This window comes from Musca vetustissima, unplaced genomic scaffold (assembly GCF_032173495.1).
Source record: "Musca vetustissima isolate MV318-11 ecotype Yass unplaced genomic scaffold, APGP_CSIRO_Mvet_v1 utg3492, whole genome shotgun sequence".
Lineage (NCBI taxonomy): Eukaryota > Metazoa > Arthropoda > Insecta > Diptera > Muscidae > Musca > Musca vetustissima.
Window position 1 is genome coordinate 52662 of NW_026887304.1, and position 24516 is coordinate 77177.

The window sequence follows — 24516 nt, forward strand, 5'->3', positions numbered from 1 at the left end:
CCTCACTCCTTTTCCCTCCCACCAAAAAAGAAAATCCTGAGAACAATGCCCCAACATTATCGAGGGCAAACGAAAAGAAGTGGAAAACAAATTCCATAGATTTACCTTGACAAACATGATAAAGCAAGACTGCGGGACTGACAGTCCAACAACCGCCAGTAATGTCGTGGAATCAAAGCAACAGATTATCATCTACAAGGCAAAAAGAGAATAGAAATACAAACGAAGATGAACATCATTTGAATAAAATGTGTCATTATTGCATGGCAGGGAGGGAAACTATTTTTTGAAGACAATGCCAACCTGAATATCTGACAGATCGACAATAGCAGCAACAGTCCATGTAATAAAGACATTCAATTTTGCAGAATAAAACAATGTAATTTTAATGAACGGCATTCTTTCCCGCGTTACTTTTTTTTCATTTGGTATTCTCTCAGGCCACTGTCAAATCATCCGTGTAATATAGCCAAATGGATGGTGGTGGTAATTCGATATCAGATTCCTCTTCATCCAGCAGGCCATTGCCATCAAGGGTTTCGTGTAATTTCAAATTTCCCGGACAATGACCCTAAAGGGGACAAGAGCCAATACAATAAAGATTTCCATAACAATAACAAAGAAGAAGATCTTGAAATAGAAAACCTACACCATAGGAAAATTTACGCCATAAATAGCTGCCAGCATGAAGATTATAACGTTCCTTATATTTCCGTTGTATATCATAAATGCTATCCTCATTGCATACCTTCATTAGGGTGGTTGATCCCGTTAGGGTATTAATAATGCGGATTTTCCGCTCCCTCTTTGTTATACGACCAATGTGATACCTGGGATCCTGACTCCATAATTTACAAGGAGTCCTACAAAAGTCACTTTGAGCCGTCTCTAAGATGGGTGGAAATAATACACGTGGTTTGCCGGATCGACCAGAAATCTCTGTTATTGGCTCGTGATTCAGGTGAAAGAAATGCGATAGATCTTTGCCCCCAAAGGCCAATAGATAATCTAGATTCTAGAAATGTTTTATTTCGAATGTTATTTTTATTTTATATTTTTGAAATCTTTATGATTATGGACTTACTTTATTCCACGAATCTTGACGATCGCTCAACATTGGCGTCAAATCGAAAACATTGCCATGAATTACAATCCAAAAATCATCCTTCTTATTGTGAATACAAACTTCATCGTAGAGAAAATAACGAAGGTTTGACATTTTTCACAAAAACATAAAAAATAATTGGAAAAATTCCGAATTTCTGGTTAATAACTTTTTTGGAAAATATTTTTTCAGAACAGTAGTTTTTCCAGAAAATATTTTTTTATCAGTATCCTTTCTTCGAGGAGGATTCTAATTATTCCAAAAGATCGGCAATGTATGGGCCTTGCAAAAAATATGATTTAAAAAATCCACGCCTTGATAGGCAATGAAAAAATATGATTTAAAAAATCCACGCCTTGATAGGCAATGAAAAAATATGATTTAAAAAATCCACGCCTTGATAGGCAATGAAAAAATATGATTTAAAAAATCCACGCCTTGATAGGCAATGAAAAAATATGATTTAAAAAATCCACGCCTTGATAGGCAATGAAAAAATATGATTTAAAAAATCCACGCCTTGATAGGCAATGAAAAAATATGATTTAAAAAATCCACGCCTTGATAGGCAATGAAAAAATATGATTTAAAAAATCCACGCCTTGATAGGCCTTGAAAAAATATGATTTAAAAAATCCACGCCTTGATAGGCCTTGAAAAAATATGATTTAAAAAATCCACGCCTTGATAGGCAATGAAAAAATATGATTTAAAAAATCCACGCCTTGATAGGCAATGAAAAAATATGATTTAAAAAATCCACGCCTTGATAGGCAATGAAAAAATATGATTTAAAAAATCCACGCCTTGATAGGCAATGAAAAAATATGATTTAAAAAATCCACGCCTTGATAGGCAATGAAAAAATATGATTTAAAAAATCCACGCCTTGATAGGCAATGAAAAAATATGATTTAAAAAATCCACGCCTTGATAGGCAATGAAAAAATATGATTTAAAAAATCCACGCCTTGATAGGCAATGAAAAAATATGATTTAAAAAATCCACGCCTTGATAGGCAATGAAAAAATATGATTTAAAAAATCCACGCCTTGATAGGCAATGAAAAAATATGATTTAAAAAATCCACGCCTTGATAGGCAATGAAAAAATATGATTTAAAAAATCCACGCCTTGATAGGCAATGAAAAAATATGATTTAAAAAATCCACGCCTTGATAGGCAATGAAAAAATATGATTTAAAAAATCCACGCCTTGATAGGCAATGAAAAAATATGATTTAAAAAATCCACGCCTTGATAGGCAATGAAAAAATATGATTTAAAAAATCCACGCCTTGATAGGCAATGAAAAAATATTATTTAAAAAATCCACGCCTTGATAGGCAATGAAAAAATATGATTTAAAAATCCACGCCTCATATAGGCACTGAAAAAATATGCTTTAAAAATCTACGCCTTGATAGGCACTGAAAAAATATGCTTTAAAAATCCATTGATAGGCAATGAAAAAATATGGGCTGTGAAAAAACATTCGTTAAAAAATCCACGCCACAAATGGGCTGTGAAAAAATATTCTTTAAAAAATCCACGCCACATATGGGCTGTGAAAAAATATTCTTTAAAAAATCCACGCCTCATGTAGGCCCTAAAAAATATTTTTTTAAAAATCCGCGCCTCTGATAGGCCTTGAAAAAATATTCTTTAAAATATCCACGCCTCATATAGGTAGGCCCTAAACAATATTCTTTAAACAATCCACGCCTCATATAGGTAGGCCCTAAAAAATATTCTTTAAAAAATCCACGCCTTGATTGATAGGCCTTGAAAAAATATTCTTTAAAAAATCAACGCCTCATATAGGCTGTGAAAAAATATTTTTTAAAAAATCCGCGCCTCTGATAGGCCTTGAAAAAATATTTTTTAAAAAATCCGCGCCTCTGATAGGCCTTGAAAAAATATTCTTTAAAAAATCCACGCCTCATATAGGTAGGCCCTAAAAAATATTCTTTAAAAAATCCACGCCTCATATAGGTAGGCCCTAAAAAATATTCTTTAAAAAATCCACGCCTCATATAGGCTTTGAAAAAGTATTCTTTAAAAAATCCACGCCTCATATAGGCTGTGAAAAAATATTCTTTAAAAAATCCGCGACTCTGATAGGCCTTGAAAAAATATTCTTTAAAAAATCGACGCTTGTTTTTATCCTACAAATAAATTAGGCCTTTTTTTCCTCGCCCTGAAATCCGTGTTATATTATGGCTCATAAATCTCATATTCGATATAAATCATGTCGTCCTGAATGATGATGAAATATCGTCCACATCGAATATTGAAATCCAAAAATCATAACATAAACAGACTTGCATTAATATCGGCAAATAAATACGCAAGCGAAAACGTGTTGAGAATCTTAAATCAGATTAGCTTTGAGTCCAGCTCTTCTCTGGCGGATACTTCTTTGTCTCTTTGAGAACAACAACAATGTTTACACTGATTATGGGTTAGGTTTTAACCATTATGCCGCTGTGAAAAGAACGTTGACCGCGTTTAGCCTGCGTTTGTTTACACAACCGCCATCACCATCATCATCATCGACAAGAACAACAAACAGCCAAACAACTGTGAAACTTGTTAGCATCTCCTTAAGTAATCACTTCCCTCTGTAACGCTCCACTCTTTGGCCACCTCATCTGGGCCTCTACCTTTGAAAACAAATTAATCGAGAAACGTGAACAAACTTGGTCGTCAGTCCTTTTGCGTTTTAACTTCAAAACTAGTTCTTCGGCTGTTGCACCTGATGACTCATATTTCCCAACCACTGAGCATGCTTAATCTTGTATATATTTTATCTGTTAACAAAAAAATTCTACAAACGACCGTTGTATGTCTTTTAAGTTATGGGAAAATATTTACTGGCCTTTGGATGAGGTTTTTTGGATTTTTTTCCTCCACGGGCTTAACATTTGCTTTGCTGGGCATAGACGCAAAAAAAGAGGCCAAATCACTTTGGGACACTCCCAAATGGCAAATGGTGGTGGTGGTAGTGGACAAAATAAAGCAAAACAAGTGAATTGTGTTTAGGATTTTGAACGGACACCCAGCAGAAGGCATTGTGACTGGAATCTGTTGCAATGCAATTCTTTCGCTGCTTCGCTGAAGAGGAGTTCGCTAATTGTGTGGAAACAGGTTTGTTGCTTAAGTCTTTTGTTTGATATTTGATGCACACACAATCAATAGTTGTTATGACTTTGTGCGAAGGAATATTGTGAAATTCGATTTCGCAAATTATTACGGAAATATATTTCAATTGTACAAGTATGGATTTTTTTAATAAATCAAGGCGTGGATTTTTTAAAGAATATTTTTTCAAGGCCTATCAGTCAAGGCGTGGATTTTTTAAAGAATATTTTTTCAAGGCCTATCATTCAGGGCGTGGATTTTTTAAAGAATATTTTTTCAAGGCCTATCATTCAAGGCGTGGATTTTTTAAAGAATATTTTTTCAAGGCCTATCATTCAGGGCGTGGATTTTTTAAAGAATATTTTTTCAATGCCTATCAGAGGCGTGGAATTATTAAAGGCCTATCAGAGGCGTGGAATTATTAAAGAATATTTTTAAGGCCTATCAGAGGCGTGGAATTATTAAAGAATATTTTTTAAGGCCTATCAGAGGCGTGGATTTATTAAAGAATATTTTTTCAAGGCCTATCAGAGGCGTGGATTTATTAAAGAATATTTTTTAAGGCCTATCAGAGGCGTGGAATTATTAAAGGCCTATCAGAGGCGTGGAATTATTAAAGAATATTTTTTAAGGCCTATCAGAGGCGTGGAATTATTAAAGGCCTATCAGAGGCGTGGAATTATTAAAGAATATTAAAATCAAGGCGTGGATTTTTTAAAGAATATTTTTGCAGGGCCTATCAATCAAGGCGTGGATTTTTTAAAGAATATTTTTTGCAGGGCCTATCAATCAAGGCGTGGATTTTTTAAAGAATATTTTTTGCAGGGCCTATCAATCAAGGCGTGGATTTTTCAAAGAATATTTTTTCAAGGCCTATCATTCAAGGCGTGGATTTTTTAAAGAATATTTTTTCAATGCCTATCAGAGGCGTGGAATTATTAAAGAATATTTTTTGCAGGGCCTATATGAGGCGTGGATTTATTAAAGAATATTTTTTGCAGGGCCTATATGAGGCGTGGATTTATTAAAGAATATTTTTTGCAGGGCCTATATGAGGCGTGGATTTATTAAAGAATATTTTTTGCAGGGCCTATCTATCAAGGCGTGGATTTTTTAAAGAATATTTTTTGCAGGGCCTATCTATCAAGGCGTGGATTTTTTAAAGAATATTTTTTGCAGGGCCTATCTATCAAGGCGTGGATTTTTTAAAGAATATTTTTTGCAGGGCCTATCTATCAAGGCGTGGATTTTTTAAAGAATATTTTTTGCAGGGCCTATATGAGGCGTGCATTTTTAAAGAATATTTTTTGCAGGGCCTATATGAGGCGTGGATTTTTTAAAGAATATTTTTTGCAGGGCCTATATGAGGCGTGGATTTTTTAAAGAATATTTTTTCAAGGCCTATCAGAGGCGTGGAATTATTAAAGAATATTTTTTCAAGGCCTATCAGAGGCGTGGAATTATTAAAGAATATTTTTTCAAGGCCTATCAGAGGCGTGGAATTATTAAGGAATAATTTTTCAAGGCCTATCAGAGGCGTGAAATTATTAAAGAATATTTTTTGCAGGGCCTATATGAGGCGTGGTTTTTTTAAAGAATATTTTTTGCAGGGCCTATATGAGGCGTGGTTTTTTTAAAGAATATTTTTTGCAGGGCCTATATGAGGCGTGGTTTTTTTAAATAAAATTTTTTCAAGCCCTGCAATAGGAATATTTGGTTTTTTGTTGTTATTAATTGCTTTTAAAACGCTTACCATCCTCTGAGTGACATCAATGCCCACTAAGTAAGTATTTAGGCACGAGATTTTCATTCCCCACTTTGTTCAAGAATTATGGCCTCCCCACAGCATTGCCAAGAATCCCAACAATTTCTAATCTAATAATAAAAGAAGAAGAACGAAAACTGAAAAAATGCTTGTAATTGACCGCAAAATGAAACTCATACTGCCGGGCAAAGCAATGCTGATGATCATAGATACCCGCGACCGGGAGTGTGGATTACAAACACAACTCTTGATTTCATGATTTTGCACGCACAACTATAAAGTAGCAGAAAAAGCAAAAGAGGAGCAACAACAACACCAGCAAAAATGGCATTTCATAGATTTTGAAATGGAAAAAATGTAGCAGAGCATTCAACTTGAAGCACTGAAAATAAAGGCCGAATGGAAGACATCTAAAGAAGTAGAAGAAGACGAGGAGGAGAGAAAAAGCCAACCAAAGAATGTCAAGAAACATTTGTGCGTTTCGTTGTTCGCTGTTGTTTTTCATTTCTACTAGCACAACTTGTCGACTCATGGTTGACTGGCCGGGAGTCATGGATCAGTTGGAGCAGACATTCTGGTTGGGATAAACAGCAGAAGCAACAACACCAACAACAACTCGGCAGCAGCAGCAGTAGTAGTTGTAGATTTTATATTAAATGATAATTAACAGCACCAGCTCAGAAATTGTAATGTAAACGATAATGAGACGATGATGATTATGACGACGGCGACGACAACGACGAACCCGCGCTGGCCATACAAAACCGAGCCTTGGCTGTGATTCTGAAGACCCATGAAGACAATGAAAAAGTAGAAGTCGATTCGAGCAAGTAAAACATGTTGTAGAATGAGGAAAAGCCAAGATCATATTATGACCATGCATGACAAGCACAAAATGAAAAGTGAAAAGAGGAGAATGAGAGAGGGAGAGGAACATTTTTCTAAACCACAAAACACGCTGACAATGATGATGGTTAATGATCATCATTTCGGTGGCATCACACGGCCATGCTAAATGAGTGCGTGTGGAAATCTTAAGCCTAAATGACTGTGGGTCTTTAAACTATTTACTCAACGAATAATTGTACATTTAATTCGAAACTATTTTCTTGGTCGTATACTATTTTCTGCTGCACACACATTAACAGGGTTGCCAGGTGGAAAATAAAAACAATTTATATTCATCAAAAGAGGAAAAAGGAGTATTTTTTCAAGATATTAATGATTTTTTTGGAAGAAGATTGGATTGGAGATCTATGAGAGGCGTGGATTTTTTTAAATATATTTTTTAGGGACCTATGAAAGGCGTGGATTTTTTAAGGATCTGTAAAACGCGTGGATTTTTAAGGATCTATGAAAAGCGTGGATTTTTTAAGGATCTATGAAAGGCGTAGATTTTTTAAGGACCTATGAAAGGCGTGGATTTTTTAAGGATCTATGAAAGGCGTGGATTTTTTAAAGATCTATGAAAGCCGTGGATTTTTTAAAGATCTATAAAAGGCGTGGATTTTTTAAAGATCTATGAAAGGCGTGGATTTTTAACGATCTATGAAAGGCGTGGATTTTTTAAAGATCTATGGAAAGCGTGGATTTTTTAAGGATCTGTGAAAGTCGTGGATTTTTTAAGGATCTATGAAAGACGTTGATTTTTTAAGGTTCTATGAAAGTCGTGGATTTTTTAAGGATCTATGGAAAGAGTGGATTTTTTAAAGATCTCTGAAAGGCGTGGGGTGGCGTAGGGGATGATAGATACCAAGCAACGGCTCTGATTGGCTTTAACATGGCGAAGTCTAGGCTTATCTTGGTCCCTCTTTCATCTCAATTGTGGACACTGACCTCGCCGTGGTGCCACCTAGGGTAGCTATTTTCATCACCCGATGAAATAGTGAGTTAATATGTGCCGCGAGTTCACCTATAAAAACTATAAAAAATGGGTTGAGGTGTCGGGTTAGTTGACCTCTCTCGGAAACCCCAACCTACAATGAAAAAGCAAAGAAAAAGAAAACCAAACCCCCTAATGTTGACGACCCCCGCAAACGTATAAAGGACCACGATCGGCGAATCTGCAATTGGAATGTGCGCACGATGTACAGAACAGGCGCAGGTCTTGTTTTGGCGGATGTACTCAAGAAGTACAAAACCGATATTATTGCCTTACAGGAAATGCGATGGAAAAGAATAGGCATAAGTAAATCAGATGATTATAGCTGCCATGACACGAGGATACGTGAATTTGGCTGGGCATTTATGGTTAACAGGAGAATAAAAGATCTCGTCTCGAGATTCACTCCAGTAGATGAGCGAATTGCTATAATCCGTATTAAAGCGAAGTTCTTCTACATCAGTCTCATTTGCGCCCATGCTCTGACCGAAGACAAAGATGAGCAGACGAAAGACATATTTTACGAGCGCCTAGAAACAGCATATGAACGCTGCCCTGGCCATGATATTAAAATTCTGCTAGGAGATTTTAATGCTTAAATCGGAAGGAAAAATATTTTTGGTCCCACCGTCGGTAAATTCAACCTCTATGAAGAAACATCTGACAATGACATAAGGTTGATTGACTTCGCGGCAGCAAAAAACATGGTAGTTAGCAGCACCAGATTCAAGCATCTCGATATACACAAGGCCACTTGGATTTCTCCCGATCGAACGACGAGAAATCAAATCGATCATGTTGTGATAGACGGAAGGCATTCATCCAGTGTTTTAGACGTCCGATCGATCAGAGGAGCGAATATCGATTTGGACCATTACCTTGTGGCAGCCAAGTTACGCACCAGTCTTAATGTAGCAGAAAAGGTGCGATCTAATGTAACACGGAAATTTGACGTCGAAAATCTGCAAACACAACAGATAGCAGAAGCCTACTCCGCTCAACTTACCCAACTGCTTGACGAAAGCACCCCTTGTCCCGATAATAATATAGATGCACAGTGACAGAGAATTGCCCACTCCATACAAAACTGTAGCAAAAGTAACACTTGGGTACCAAAGACCACCATCAAGAAATCCGTGGTACGATGAGGAGTGTCGTAATACTACTGATATGAAAAACGCAGGGTATAGGGCAACCCTGCAGACAGTAGCAACACGTAATGCGATGGAGAACTATAGGAAGAAAAGGAGAGAGGAGAAACTTATTTTCAGAAAAAAGAGAAAGAACAAGAACAACGTGAGCAAATCGAGATGTACAGGAGTCAGAATGAAGTCCCGAAATTTGACCAACGAGTAAAACACCAAACCGAAGGCTTTGGTGCAGGTATATCCTCCTGTAGAGATGAAGAAGGAAACCTGATGACAGATACAGACAGCGTGCTGAGGATCTGGAAGGAGCATTTTGAAAAACTTCTGGTATCAAATAGTGGCGGAACCAATAAGAGAATATGGTATAAATGGTATACCACCTAGCCAAGATGAGGTCAGAATAGCAATCAATCGGCTGAAGAATAATAAAGCAGCAGGTGCCGATGGGTTACCAGCCGAACTATTCAAGACTGGTGGTCAGATGCTGGTAAGGAGCATGCACCAGCTGATTAGTACAATTTTGTTAGAAGAATGCATGCCCAATGATTGGAACCTCAGCATCCCGTGCACAAAAAATGAGACAAGACGATATGTGTCAACTATAGAGGAATAAGTCTCCTTCCCATCGCATATAAAGTGCTACCCAGCGTGCTATGTGAACGACTGGTGGTCAATGACATTATTGGACCATACCAATGCGGCTTCAGACCTGGCAAATCCACCATTGACCAGATTTTCACTCTGCGCCAAATCCTGAAAAAAAACCCACGAAAAACACATCGACACATTCCACCTATTCGTCGACTATAAAGCCGCATTCGACAGCTCTCTCCGTTCAGAAGTGTTTAAAGTCATGTCTACGTTCAGCATTCCTGCAAAATTAATACGGCTATACAGGATAACTTTAACTGGCACAAGATCAGCAGTTAAAGTCGGAAAGGACCTCCTGGAGCCCTTTAATACCGAACGCGGATTCAGACAAGGAGACAGTTTGTCATGTGATCTTTTTAACATCCTGCTGGAAAAGGTCATACGAGAGGCAAAAGTGAACAGAAATGACACTCTGTACACCAAACAATACATGTTACTCGCCTACGCCGATGACATCGACATAATGGGTCGAACATTGCGAGCGGTAAGAGTCACCTTTGAACAAATCGAGGAGTCTGTGAAAGTGGGTCTGGCAGTAAACGGCGAGAAGACCAAGGTGATAATATCAACGCACAAGGCGTCCAGTAGATTTGGACCAACTATAGAAATTGAAAACGACTGCTTCGAGGTTGTTAAAGATTTTATATACCTTGATACCGCCATAAATAAAACGAATGACATCAGTTTTGAAATTCGGAGAAGGATTGTGGTGGCCAACAGATGCTACTATGGTCTGAGCAAACAACTCAAAAACAAAGCCACCTCCCGCCAGACCAAACTCACACTCTACAAGACGCTGATACTATCCGTGCTGTTAAATGGAACTGAAACATGGGTACTTGCGCAAGCAGACGAGGAAGCTCTTAAAGTGTTTGAGAAAAAATTCTCCGAAAGATCTATGGGCCGAAAGATCTATATATGCGTTGACGGTGAATACCGCCGTCGAATGAACCATGAGTTGTACCAGCTATTCTCGGACATCGACTTTGTTAGACGTATTGAGCTGCAGCGACTACGTTGGCTAGGTCATGCTGTGAGAATGGATGAAGATACCCAAGCCCAGAAGTCATATAAAAGCGAACCGGCTGATGGTTTTCGCAGAAAGGGAAGGCCACGAATGAGATGAAAAGACCAAGAGAAAGACAACATTGTCGAATATGGTCTTTCAAGTTGGAAAAAAGCGCAAAATATCGACGCTCCTGAAAATCTTTTTTAAGCTCGGCTTATGGAACGAAAGTTCTGTCACACGCAAGTTAAGTAAGTAGGGTCTTTAGGATTTTATTTTTAACATTTCTGAAAGACCTGCAGTGCTTATGTGAATTATTATGGAAATCCAAATATAAACCAAATTTAAAAAATATCATGGCAACCATGATTATTCTCGATTGTAGCACATTCTGAAGTTTCGAGATAAATAACAATAATTCCGCTTGAAGTAGTATGGTGGTAACCGCAAACATTCGTTGTAAAACTATCAGGTAGACAATGTTTAATGATATTCTATGCATTTCAAATAGATGTGGTGCGGATTAATGATAAATAGAATAATTGTTGGACAAGAGGCGTTTATTTTAAATTTTAGTCGCCAACAAAGAATCGTATAAGTGAATAAGCAGATTTAAATATATGCACTAGCAGCTCAGCTAATTCTTTAATCTATATGATTTAAACAGGTGAGCATAAAGCTCCTACAGTTTCTCAAAAGTAGGTGTTAAGGTCCTGAACAAAAATGTTACCAAATCAAGTTAGGAAGGACTTTCAAAATATAAATAAAAATTCGTTTGTATAGAAGTTATAGTTCTTAGGACTATTCTTTAAAAATCCGCTCTTGTAGCTAAGTATAGACCTTGCAAAAATCCAATTTAATTGGTTCTTGTGTAAATTATTCAGGAAAAATAGTTTATAGTTTTTATACACCACAAACAAATATACTTTAAAAATCGTATTAATAGCTGTTATAGTTCAGGACAAAATATTCGTAAAAATCCACACTTATCCGTGTCATGGTCAATGGAAAAAAAATTAAATTCTTCCACCGATTTCCAAAAATTATCACGCTTTTAAAAAATTAAATTATATTTAAATGATATTCTATACAACTCCCTAATCTGTACAACCGATGTTGGTGCGAATAATTACAATAATTACCCACAATATCCCGCCTATATCATAGAGTACTTTACACTATTCTATTGTCTTATTGAATTTCTCGCCCCAGCTCGTTCTGTTCCCCACCCATATAACCCTTTCCTAACCATAAATAGATCACATGCAAATTAACATTTCTTTCTTTTGAACTATTTTTAATTTTCATAACTAAATTAAGTTAGCAACGTTCCGCAGCAGCAGCAGTTGTCAATATTAAGTTTCTTTATAAAGCTGGTCTATTTTTATCTGACCATCTGTCTATCTGCAAATGAACACCCAGTTAGCGCCACAAATATGCAATTTTATGCAAATTATCGACGCTATTTACATATGGACTGATTTGCATGGTCCGGCTGTTGCCTCCGCCTAACAAAAAGCCAAGTGAGAGCAAAAAAAAAACAATTCTTAGTAGGGGAACTTGTCTTATTGCAGCAGGTAAAACTGTGAGATGCAAATGATAAAAGGCCAATGGCAGGGAGTAATAACAAAAGAAGTGCCCTTTGCGGAACAGACGCACAAATGAACGATAGGAATAGTGAAGAACAAAAAACTAAAACCTTGAATGTAATAAATGCAGGTGTTATACAATTGTCTAGTAATGGGTACACTAAAAGAAATTTGGTAATATTGTTTCTTTAAAAAATATTTAATAAAATAAACGCCTATTATGGGCCCTTGAAAAATATTCTTTAACAAATCCCCGCCTATTGAAAGTCCCTAAAAAATATTCTTGCAAAAATCCATGCCTATTTTTAAAAAAGTCATGCCTCTCATACTTACTTACTTACTTAGTTGCTTTGTGACAAAACTTTCGTTCTATAAGCCGAGCTTAAAAAATTTCCAGGCGCCTCGGTCTTTTGCGCAGTTCTTCCAATTTGAAAGACAATTTTCGGCAATGTTGTCTTCCACTTGATCTTTCCATCTTATTCGTGGCCTTCCCTTCGTGAACCATCAGCTGGTTCGCTTTTATATGCCTTCTAGGCTGGGGCATCTGGGGCTGGGGCCAACGTAGTCGCTGCAGCTCAATACGTTTAACAATGTCGATGTCCGAGAATAGCTGGTACAACTCATGGTTCATTCGACGGCGATATTCACCGTCAACACAGATCGGCCCATAGATCTTTCGGAGAATGTTTCTTTCAAAATCCCCAAAAGCTGTCTCATCTGCTTGGAAAGTACCCATGCTTCAGATCGATATAACAGCACGGGTAGTATCAACGTCTTGTAGAGTGTGAGTTTGGTCTGGCGGGATGTGGCCTTGTTTTTGAGTTGCTTACTCAGACCATAGTAGCTTCTGTTGGCCATCACTATCCTTCTCCGAATTTCAAAACTGATGTCATTCGGTTTGTTTATGGCGCTACCAAGGTATATAAAATCTATAACTACCTCGAAGCTGTAGTTCTCAAATTCCACAGTTGGTCCGAGTCTACTGGACGTCTTGCGCGTTGAAACCATCAGCTTGGTCTTCTCGCCGTTTACTGCCAGACCCACTTTGGTAAACTCCTTCTCAATTTGTTCAAAGGTGGATGTTACCGGTCTCAGTGTTCGACCCATTATATCGATGTCATCGGCGTAGGCGAGTAACATGTCTTGTTTGGTGTACAGAGTGCCATTGCTGTACACCTTTTCCTTTCGTATGATTTTTCCAGCAGGATGTTAAAAAGATCACACAACAAACTGTCACCTTGTCTGTATCCTCGTTCGGTAAAGGGGCTCCGAGAGGTCATTTCCGACTTTAACTGCTGATCTTGTGCCAGTTGAAGTTATCCTGCATAGTCATATTAATTGTGCACGAATGCCAGACGCAGACATGGCTTTAAACACCTCTGAACGGATAGGGCTGTCGAATGCGGCTTTATAGTCGACGAATATGTGGTATGTGTCGATGTGTTTTTCGTGGGTCTTTTCCAGGATTTGGCGCAGAGTGATCAATCTGGTCAATGGTGGATTTCAAGGTCTGAAGCCGCATTGGTATGGTCCAATAATGTCATTGACCATTGGCTTCAGTCGTTCACACAGTACGCTGGATATCACTTTATATGCGATGGGAAGAAGGCTAATTCATCTATAGTTGGCACATATCGTCTTGTCCCTTTTTTTGTGCACGGGACACAGGATGCTGAGGTTCCAATCATTGGGCATGCATTCTTCTAGCCAAATTGTGGTAATCAGCTGGTGCATGCTCCTTACCACCATCTGACCACCAGTTTTGAATAGTTCAGCTTGTAACCAATCGGCTCCTACTGCTTTGTTCTTCTTGAGCCAATTAATTGCTTTTATGACCTAATCTTTGCTATAGTGTATACCACCACTCTATACAGTCATATATTCTTGGTTCTGGGGTATCTTCCGCCACTATTTGATACCAGAAGTTTTTCAAAATGCTCTTCCAGATCCTCAGCACGTTGTCTTTATTTGTCACCAGGTTTCCTTTTTTAACTCTACAGGTAGATGTGCCTGCACCAAAACCTTCGGTTTGGTGTTTTACCCGTTGGTAGAATTTTCAGACATCATTCTGACTCCTGTACATCTCGATTTGCTCACGCTCACCTTCTTCTTGTTCTTTCTTCTTTTTTCTGAAAACACGTTTCTGATCTCTTCCTTTCTCCCGATAAATCGCCATCGCATTACGTGTTGCTACTGTCAGCAGGGTTGCCCTATACCCTGCGTTTTTCATATCAGTAGCATTACGACACTCCTGATCTTACCATGGGTTTCTTGATGGTGGTCTTTGGTACCCAAGTCTTGCTTTTGCTACAGTTTTTAGGGAGTGGGCAATTCTTTGCCATTGTGATTCTATACTATTATCGGGACAAGAAGTGCTTTCGTCAAGCAGTTGGGTATGTTGAGCGGAGTAGACCTCGGCTACCTGTTGTGTTTGCAGCTTTTCGACGTCGAGTTTCCGTGTTGTGTTATATCGCACCTTTGCTGCTACATTAAGACGGGTGCGAACCTTGGCTGTCAGAAGGTAATGGTCCGAATCGATATTCGCTCCTCGTATCGATCGAACGACTAATACGCTGTCTATCAAAACATGATCACTGTGATTTCTTGTTGCTCGATCGGGAGAAATCCAAGTGGCCTTATGTATATCGAGATGCGAGAAGCTGGTGCTGCTAACTATCATGTTTTTCACTGCCACGACGTCAATAAACCTCATGCCGTAGTCAGATGTTTCTTCATGAAGGCTGAATTTTCCGACGGTGGTAAAGATATTTGCAAAGATATTCGCCCTTCCCATTTTTGCATTAAAATCTCCTAGCAGAATTTTAATGTCATGGCCAGGGTAGCGGCCATATGCTGTTGCTAGGCGCTCGTAAAATATGTCTTTGGTCTGCTCATCGTTGTCTTTGGTCGGAGCATTGACGCAAATGAGACTGATGTAGAAGAACTTCGCTTTTATGCGAATTATAGCAATTCGCTCATCTACTGGAGTGAATCTGGAAACGAGGTCTTTTATTCTCCTGTTGACCATAAATCCGTACCCAAATTCTCGTTTCATGGCAGCTATAATACAGTGCGTAATCAGATCAGATTTACTTACGCCTGTCCCTTTCCATCGCATTTCCTGCAAGACAGTAGTATCGGCTTTGTACTTCTCGAGTACATCCGCCAAAGCGAGAACTGCGCCTGTTATGTACAACGTGCGGACATTCCAAGTGCAGATTCGCAGATCGTGGTCCTTTATACGTTTGCGGGGGTCGTCATTGGGGGGGGGGGGGGGGGGGGTTGATTTTCTTTTTCTCTGCTTTTTCATAGTAGGTTGGGTTTAAGGAGTGTGGGCAACTAGTCCGACGCCTCAACCCATTTTTTATAGTTGTTATGGGTGAACTTGCGGCACATATTAGCTCACTATTTCATCGTGTGATGAAAATAGCTAATATTCTTTAAACAATCCACGACTATTATTGGTCCTTGAAAAATATGTTTAAAAAATCCACGCCTATTTCTAGTCCGCGCTTCTGTAAGTTCTTAAACTAAAATTTTTAAATAATTTTTTTCCCAGCGTATCAACCTATCTACCCAAAAAAATCTTCAGTTAAATAATAAAACTTCATGTCAGGGCTAGGGAATTGCACTCATTACTGCAATTCAATAAAAAAGTACATTCATCACGAGATGAGTTCCATGAATTCAGAACCAACAACAACAACATCCCGACCAATAAGAATTGCTGAATCATAAATGTCTTCAATTATCAGCTGGCAAAATTCATGACCCTTTTTTTTGCAATTCTTGTGTTGAGCAAAAAAAACTGCAAGTCAACTTCCGTTTTTAATTAAATTGTATCTGATGTCATCTTAAGATTTTACAACCTAAGATAGAGGGTCCGAATACGACCACTTCATCAGCACACAGCCAGTAAATAATAACAAGAACCACAACAACAACGAAAATCTAAAATCACTACCGAGTGAAGAAGGCTATTGAATTACCTGTTTTTTGCTGCCTTCGGTAATCCTTGTTGATCGTGTGAAGCATCATCACTTGGGCCTTCATCAAGGCTTCCAGTTTTTTCGGTAGCACAAAAAAACGACTAAAACCGCAAGGTAGTGTTCATGGATCAAACGGAAGTCAAAGAAATAGTTGACATTGTGAAGTTTTTTCCATTCACCTGCAATGACAAAAAAGGAGAAATTGATGGGTATTAATCTTTGACAGATACTTGGAAAGAGAAATATTTCATAGAAACCCTAGGAATGCATTTGGAAACAATATGTAGTTCTTCAGCCTTAAATATGATTTAAAAAATGACCGGAAGTAGATCAACAAAAAAAGTAATAAAATATGTTCTCAATAGAACTATGGGAAATAAAAAGGTCGAAATACGAATAACCTGACAACTATGTTGTCAGGTTATTATATATTTGTGCAGCCCCAAGAGTTTGTGACGCCGCGAAATATTGGTCCTAGACTCACCTTCAAGTACACCGATCATCATATCTCGACTAGCTGAGTTGATCTAGACATGTGTGTCCGTCCGTCCGCCTGCCCATTATAATTTTCTGGTTCTGGTTCTGGAAAATGAAGACCCCTGGACCAAATACTAAATTTTTGTCGGTTTTTCTGGTCGCTCCAGAGACCGTAATTATGGCCCAAACATCGCGAGAAGCATGGAGAAGGGGATTGGGCCAAAGAATAAGTATGCCTGTTTTGATAAAGATCTGTCAATATTTAGCGGGTCAAATGGACCCAGACTTTTGTGTGAAAAATTACAAAATTTGGATTCTATGGCGTATATATTTACTCCTAAAGGACATATACCCGAGAAGATAATGGTATATCTAAAAGGAGTGACTGACCTTTAAATTTATACCAATTATATTGTCGTATGTTCTCGGATGTGGGAGTTAGATATAGCTCCCATATATATTTTCGTCCGATTTATGGTAAAAGGTGCACCAAAGTCCCTATATATCTTTCGATTTTCACCAAATTTGACATAGCGTACTGAATAAGGCCAAGAATGATGGGTGTTAAGTTTCGTGAAAAACGGTTCAGATTTAGACATAGCTTTCATATATATTTTCGTCCGATTTAAGGTAAATGGTACACCAAAGACCCTATATATCTTTCGATTTGCACGAAATTTGGCATAGCGCACTGGATTGAGTATAGAATAATGTGTGCTAAGTTTCGTAAAAATCGGTTGAGATTTAGATATAGTTCCCATATATATTTTCGTCCGATTTAATGTAAATGGTGCACCAAAGACCCTATATATCTTTCGATTTGCACGAAATTTGGTATAGCGTACTGAATTGAGTCTAGGATTATGTGTGCTAAGTTTCATGATATTTTCGTCCGATGTAATGTAAAAGGTGCACCAAAGACCCGATATATTCTTCGATTTGCACGAAATTTGACACAGCGTACTGAATTGAGTCTAGAATGATGTGTGGTAAGTTTCGGAAAAATCGGTTCAGATTTCGATATAGCTCCCATATATATTTTCGTCCGATTTGCAGGAAATTTGGCATAGCGTACTGAATTGAGTCTAGAATGATGTGTGCTAAGTTTCGTGAAGATCCGTTCAGATTTAGATATAGCTCCCATATATATTTTCGTCCGATTTTACATAGATGGTACACCAAACTCCTAATGTTTGTCCGATTAACACGAAATTTTGCACAACGTATCAAATTGGGACTTGGATGACGTCATTGGGTTTTGTTCAAATTGGTGCATATATTTCCATATGTATTTCCAGTGCGGCGTACCGATTTTTTTTTTCAAGGGTTTCGTATATTTAAATTTCGAAAATTAAAATCCATCATTGGTTATTGCAAAATTTCGCACACAGCAATCTATAAATATCAAAATAAACATATGTTCCAGTGATTGTCATACCATGCCAACCAACCAGTCAGTCACTCAGTCCATTTACATGCCCGCTGTTTAGTTCTGAGATTATTTACGAGTATTTGTAACAATGTCGCAGAGGACGTCGACAATCGTCTCACTCGCCATCATAACATTTAAACATATTTGTTGTTGTTCTCGATTTATTTTTGTGTTAAACAATAAAGTCGATATTAGTCCAAAACGACAATGGAGGAACAGATGCAGAAATGACAATGACGACGGCAACGAAGATGATGGTGGTGTCGTTGCTGCTGCTGCAAGTGCGCAATGACTTGCCACTGACTGTCTGAATTGCCACTACGATGATGAGTTCCCTCAGCTCCCTTCTCAATTATAACGATTAAATGCAATACTTGGTCACATGTTTTTTCTGCCGGGCAGGGAGACACTGACTGCTGTTCGTGCTGCTGTCACTGTGGCTAGCGGTGATGGAGTTGCTACTCCATTGGAATACAATATGATCAGGCTGACGGCTGCAGGCAGAAGTTTACCGACAAACCCAAAGACCACTTTGGCATTAATGTTGTTTATTATGAACTGAGGACATGTATTAGCCCCATAAGTAGCCGATGTGAGTGTGTGTATGTGTGAGTGTGCTGGGGATTTTTCTTTAATAATGATGAAATACTCCAAAGGGCAGAGGTTCGCAAATTTTGAAATTAAGGACAAATCGTGAAGGTTTAAGGGATTTGAAGGACTATTTTCGAAGTTCGGCAGAATATTTTTCACGGTCCAATATTTTTCACGGTCCAATATTTTTCACGGTCCATGAACCAGTCTGTCACGTATAATAATAATTTTCAAAGGCCAAGGACCAGACTGAGATATTTAAGAATATTTTAAATACCAGAATTTTTTTCATGATTTGATTTCTTTTGGAGCACCATGATGAGAACTCCCTACACCCTTTGGGAACCCCTGCCATTGGTTATTTGCTAAAATATCAACATATATCATTAATACCAAAGCTTACATCCGTAGAAGGACATATGATCGGCTATTGTTGTTGTTTTTTGTCTTCTTCTTCTTGCACTTCTTTGGTTTGTTCGAATAACAACAAAAACAACAACAATTATAATAATACCAATAACCACAACAGCAGACACCAGTGACAACAACAATATGAAAACAAAAGTATGCTGAAGTTACGAAAAGTATTTTCATGCTGCCTGCCAGTCGAGCGATGGGGAACAAATGAAAATGATAAACCCAGCAGGGAGAAGGGGAGTATATCTTCTGCTACTTCATCATCATGGAGCTATTGAAGTTGGAAGTTTTACAATTCCATGACTCCCTGTCATGGTATATGACACACTCATCGCCAATACTAAGTAGTGAGTAAGTTCGAATGTTCGAGTGGCGGCAATGATAGCTGTGTGTGTCTGGAGAATGAGATTGCCCTACGGTAGGGATACGTGGATTTTTGAAAAATATTTTTTGGAAGGTATAGATATAGGCGTGGATTTTTTTTTTAATATTTTTTTAAGGCGTGAATTTTGAAAAATATTTTTTCAAGGCTTAGCATAGGCGTGGATTTTTTAAACATATTTTTTCAAGGTTTCGGTATAGGCGTGGATGACATAGGGGATGATAGATACCAAGCAACGGCTCTGATTGGCTTTAACATGGCGAAGCCCAAGCTTATTATGGTCCCTCTTTCATCTCAATTGTAGACACTGACCTCCCCACGGTGTCACCTGGGGTAGCTATTTTCATCACCCGATGAAATAGTGAGCTAATATGTGCCGCGAGTTCAACCATAAGAACTATAAAAAATGGATTAAGGCATTGGGTTAGTTGCCCACATTCGGAAAACCCCTCTAACTATGAAAAATCAACGAAAAAGAAAACCAAACCCCCCACCAATGTTGACGACATCCGCAAACGTATAAAGGACCACGATATGCGAATCTGCACTTGGAATGTGTGCACGTTGTACAGAACAGGAGCTGTTTTCGCGCTTTCGGATATACTCAAGAAGTACAAAGCCGATATTATTGCCTTACAGGAAATGCGATGGAAAGGAACTGGCGTAAGTAAATCAGATGATTACGCCCTGTATTATAACAGCCATGAAACGAATTTGACTGCGGAATTATGGTTAACAGAATAAAAGACCTCGTCTCCAGATTCACTCCAGCAGATGAGCGAATTGCTATAATCCGTATAAAAGCGAAGTTCTTCTACATCAATCTTATTTGCGCCCATGCTTCGGACGGGAAGACAAAGACGAGCAGACCAAAGACATTTTTACGAGCGCCTAGACGCTGCATATGACCACTGTCCTGGCCGTGACATTAAAATTCTGCTAGGAAATTTTAATGCAAAAATCGGAAGGGAAAATATTTTTGGTCCCACCGTCGGAAAATTCAGCCTTCATGAAGAAACATCCGACAACGGCATGAGGCTGATTGACTTAGCAGCACCAGATTCAAGCATATCGATATACACAAGCCCACCTGGATTTCTACCGATCGAGCACCGAGAAATCAAATTTATTATGTTGTGATAGACGGACGGCATTCGTCCAGCGAATATCGATTCGGATCATTACCCTGTGGCAGCCTAGGTTCGCACCCATCATAATGTAGCAGCAAAGGTGCGATCTAATGTATCACAGAAACTCGACGAAGAAACCTAATCCGTTCAAGCACAATGGCAAAGAATGGCCCACTCACTACACAAAAGGCAGCAAAATCAACACTTGGGTGCCAAAAACCACCATCAAGAAACCCATAGTACGATCAGAAGTGTCGTAAGGCTACTGATCTGAAAAACGCAGCGTATAGGGCAACCCTGCTGACAGTAGCAACACGTAATGCGATGGAGAATTATCGGGAGAAAAGGAGTGAGGAGAAACATATTTTCAGAAAAAAATTAAGAAAGAAAAACGTGAGCGTGATCAAATCGAGATGTACATGAGTCAGAATGAAGTCCGAAAATTTTACCAACGAGTAAAAAACCAAACCGTAGGCTTTGGTGCAGGCACATCCTCCTGTAGAGATGAAGGATAAAACCTGGTGACAGATACCAACAGCGTGCTGAGGATCTGGAAGGAGCATTTTGAAAATAGTGGCGGTGAAGAAGATACCCCAGAACCAATAAGAGATGATGGTATAGAGTGCATACCACTTAGCCAAGATGAGGTCAGAATAGCAATCAGTCGGCTGAAGAATAATAAAGCAGCAGGATGGGTTACAGGCCGAACTATTCAAGACTGGTGGTCAGATGCTGGTAAGGAGCATGCACCAGCTGATAAGTACAATTTGGCTAGAGGAATGAATACCCAATGATTGGAACCTCAGCATCCTGTATCCCATGCACAAAAAAGGAGACAAGACGATATATGCCAATTATATAGGGGAATAAGTCTCCTTCCCATCGCATATAAAGTGTTATCCAGCGTGCTGTGTGAACGACTGAAGCCAATGGTCAATGACATTATTGGATCATACCAATGCGGCTTCAGACCTGGCAAATCCACCATTGACCAGATTTTCACTCTACGCCATATCCTGGAAAAAAACCCACGAAAATCCACACCGACAGATTTCAGTCGCGACAGATATAAAGTCGCATTCGACAGCCCTGTCCGTTCAGAGGTGTTTAAAGCAATGTCTGCGTTTGGCATTCCTGCAAAATTATTATTCGGATATGCAGGGTAACTGTAACTGGCACAAGATCAGCATTTAAAGTCGGAAAGGACCTCTCGGAGCCCTTTATTACCGAACGAGGATTCAGACAAGGTGACAGTTTGTCGTGTGATCTTTTTAACATCCTACTGGAAAAGGTCATAAGAGAGGCAAAGGTGAACAGAAATGGTGACATGGACATAATAGGTCGAACATTGAGAGCGGTAACAGCCACCTTTGAACAAATTGAGAAGGAGTCTGCCAAAGTGGGTCTGGCAGTAAATGGCGAGAAAACCAAGCTGGTGGTATCAACGCGCAAGACGTCCAGTAGACTCAGACCAAGTGTGGAACTTGAGAACAACAGATTCGAGGTAGTTAAAAATTGTATATACCTTCGTATCGCCATAAATAAAACTAATGATATCAGTTTTGAAATTCGGAGAAGGATTGAGATGGCCAACCGATGCTACTATGGTCTGAGTAAACAACTCAAAAGCAAGGCAACCTCCCGCCAGACCAACTCACACTCTACAAGACGTTGATACTACCTGTGTTATATATGGATCTTAAGCATGGGTACTGGCGCAAGCAGATGAGGCAGCTCTTGGAGTGTTTGAGAGAAAAATTCTCCGAAAGATCTATGGGCCGATCTCCGTTGACGGTGAATATCGCCGTCGAAGCATTGTTAGACGTATTGAACTGCAGCGACTATGGTGGCTAGGTCATGTTGTGAGAACGGATGAAGACGCCCCAGCCCAAAAGGCATATAAAAACGAACCAGCTGATGGTTCACCCAGAAGGTGAAGGCCAAGAATACGATGGAAAGATCAAGTCGAAGATAATATTGCCGAAAATGGTCTTTCCAATTGGAAAAACTGCACAAAAGACCGACTGGCCTAGACATATTTTTTAAGCTCCACTTATGGAACGAAAGTTCTGTCACAAGCCAGCTAAGTAAGTAAATAAGGTATAGGCGTGGATCTTTTAAAAATATTTTTTCAGTATTTTCAAGGCTCTAAAATTCCTCTCGCCGATTATAGGGTATCCCTATAAACAAAGTTTTACAAATCCAAAACAAAATACTGCAGCTTGTGGATATTTCAAAAAAAGGAGATGAAGAAAAAACACGAGTTGTACAAAACAGTCAGTACCCATTACCAACCGAAGAACCAAGAAGTCATGTGCGACTGAGTGTTTGCAAAAGAGTACTTAGTAAACATAGATGTTGTTGTTGCTGTTGTCTGTCGGTCTGCCTGTCTTATTTGGGTTTTATATTTTATGTAATACTGATGTTACTTCAACTCCCTGGGCTATTGTTTGTGGGGGGACATGCATACAGGGACTGCTGTGGGGAGCAGGAGGAACAGCAGACCCCAGTCTATAAAGGCAAGCACGATGTTGTCGTTGCTGCTGTTGTTGTTGTTTATGGTGATGATGAAGATGATACTACTCGGTTTTTGTTTTGGTTTGATGAAGTACTACAACCACCGCTGTAAACGAAATGGAAGAAGAAGACATAGCAGATGATGATCATCCTCGCCATGATCATCATGATGATGGTTACGCCAATAATTTTTATGAAAGCGGCTTCCTGTAGCTTCGTATTGACGTGTAGAACTAATTGTCCACTTGCCAAGTGCTGACGTATCCCGGCGTGATTATTATTATCATATCTCGGTTGTAGCCCATCAATCGATCGATTGATCTCGTTGTTTCGCATCGCACATATATTCCAGAACGGCCCGAAGAAGCGGAAGCTAAACAAAGACTCCAGACAAATTCATTTGAGCGCGACAAAAGTCTTTCGGAGTTCAAAACGAAGTGTTTAACGAGTGTTGTTGTAATTTTTTGTCATCGTCAACCCGGTTGACATTTTAATTTTGTCAATGAAGTTTTTTTCCCTGTTGCTGTTGTGAAATTTCCAGAAGAAACTAAATTGCAATTTGCAGAAGAAAATTATTAGTGAAGTGATGTAAATAATTAAAACGATTTTTCAGTGAAAATTATTTAAAATATTTAAGCTCAGAAGTTTATTCAAAAATATTGTTGTAATTTGTGTCTTAATTAAAAAAACAACAACAATTAAATAAGAGTGAAGATAAGAGTGAACACACATTCTGACAAACAGATTCCCTTCCATATTGCACAAGTGTACACTGTTTTGGAGCATCTGAGGCCTCCACACCTCCTCCTTGAAAAACCACGTTTAAAAAATCCAAGCCTCTTATAGGTCCTTGAAAAACGTAGTTTAAAAATTCAAGCCTCTTATAAGTCCTTGAAAAACGTCCTTTGAAAAATATTCTTTAAAAAATCCACGCCTCTTATGGGTCCTTTGAAAAATATTCTTTAAAAAATCCACGCCTCTTATGGGTCCTTTGAAAAATATTCTTTAAAAAATCCACGCCTCTTATGGGTCCTTTGAAAAATATTCTTTAAAAAATCCACGCCTCTTATGGGTCCTTTGAAAAATATTCTTTAAAAAATCCACGCCTCTTATGGGTCCTTTGAAAAATATTCTTTAAAAAATCCACGCCTCTTATGGGTCCTTTGAAAAATATTCTTTAAAAAATCCACGCCTCTTATGGGTCCTTTGAAAAATATTCTTTAAAAAATCCACGCCTCTTATGGGTCCTTTGAAAAATATTCTTTAAAAAATCCACGCCTCTTATGGGTC

The 24516-nt window shown here is 38.6% G+C and overlaps 1 protein-coding gene across 1 annotated transcript; it reads right to left on the bottom strand.

Moving 5' to 3' along the window:
• Positions 1-435: 435 nt before the first annotated feature.
• LOC133334859 (cytochrome b5 domain-containing protein 1) lies at positions 436-1219 on the bottom strand. Its single transcript, XM_061543172.1, has 3 exons — positions 1085-1219; positions 650-1015; positions 436-571 (listed from the first exon to the last, which is right to left on the bottom strand). The coding sequence occupies exons 1-3, from the start codon at positions 1217-1219 to the stop codon at positions 437-439; spliced, it is 636 nt and encodes a 211-aa protein (XP_061399156.1). The 3' UTR covers position 436.
• Positions 1220-24516: the final 23297 nt, after the last annotated feature.

Coding starts and splice junctions, on each gene's coding strand:
- LOC133334859 (XM_061543172.1), bottom strand. CDS start 1,219: ATGTCAAACCTTCGTTATTTTCTCTACGATGAAGTTTGTATTCACAAT. Junction 1,016..1,084: donor GTCAAGATTCGTGGAATAAA/GTAAGTCCATAA, acceptor AAACATTTCTAG/AATCTAGATTATCTATTGGC. Junction 572..649: donor GGCGTAAATTTTCCTATGGT/GTAGGTTTTCTA, acceptor TGTCCCCTTTAG/GGTCATTGTCCGGGAAATTT.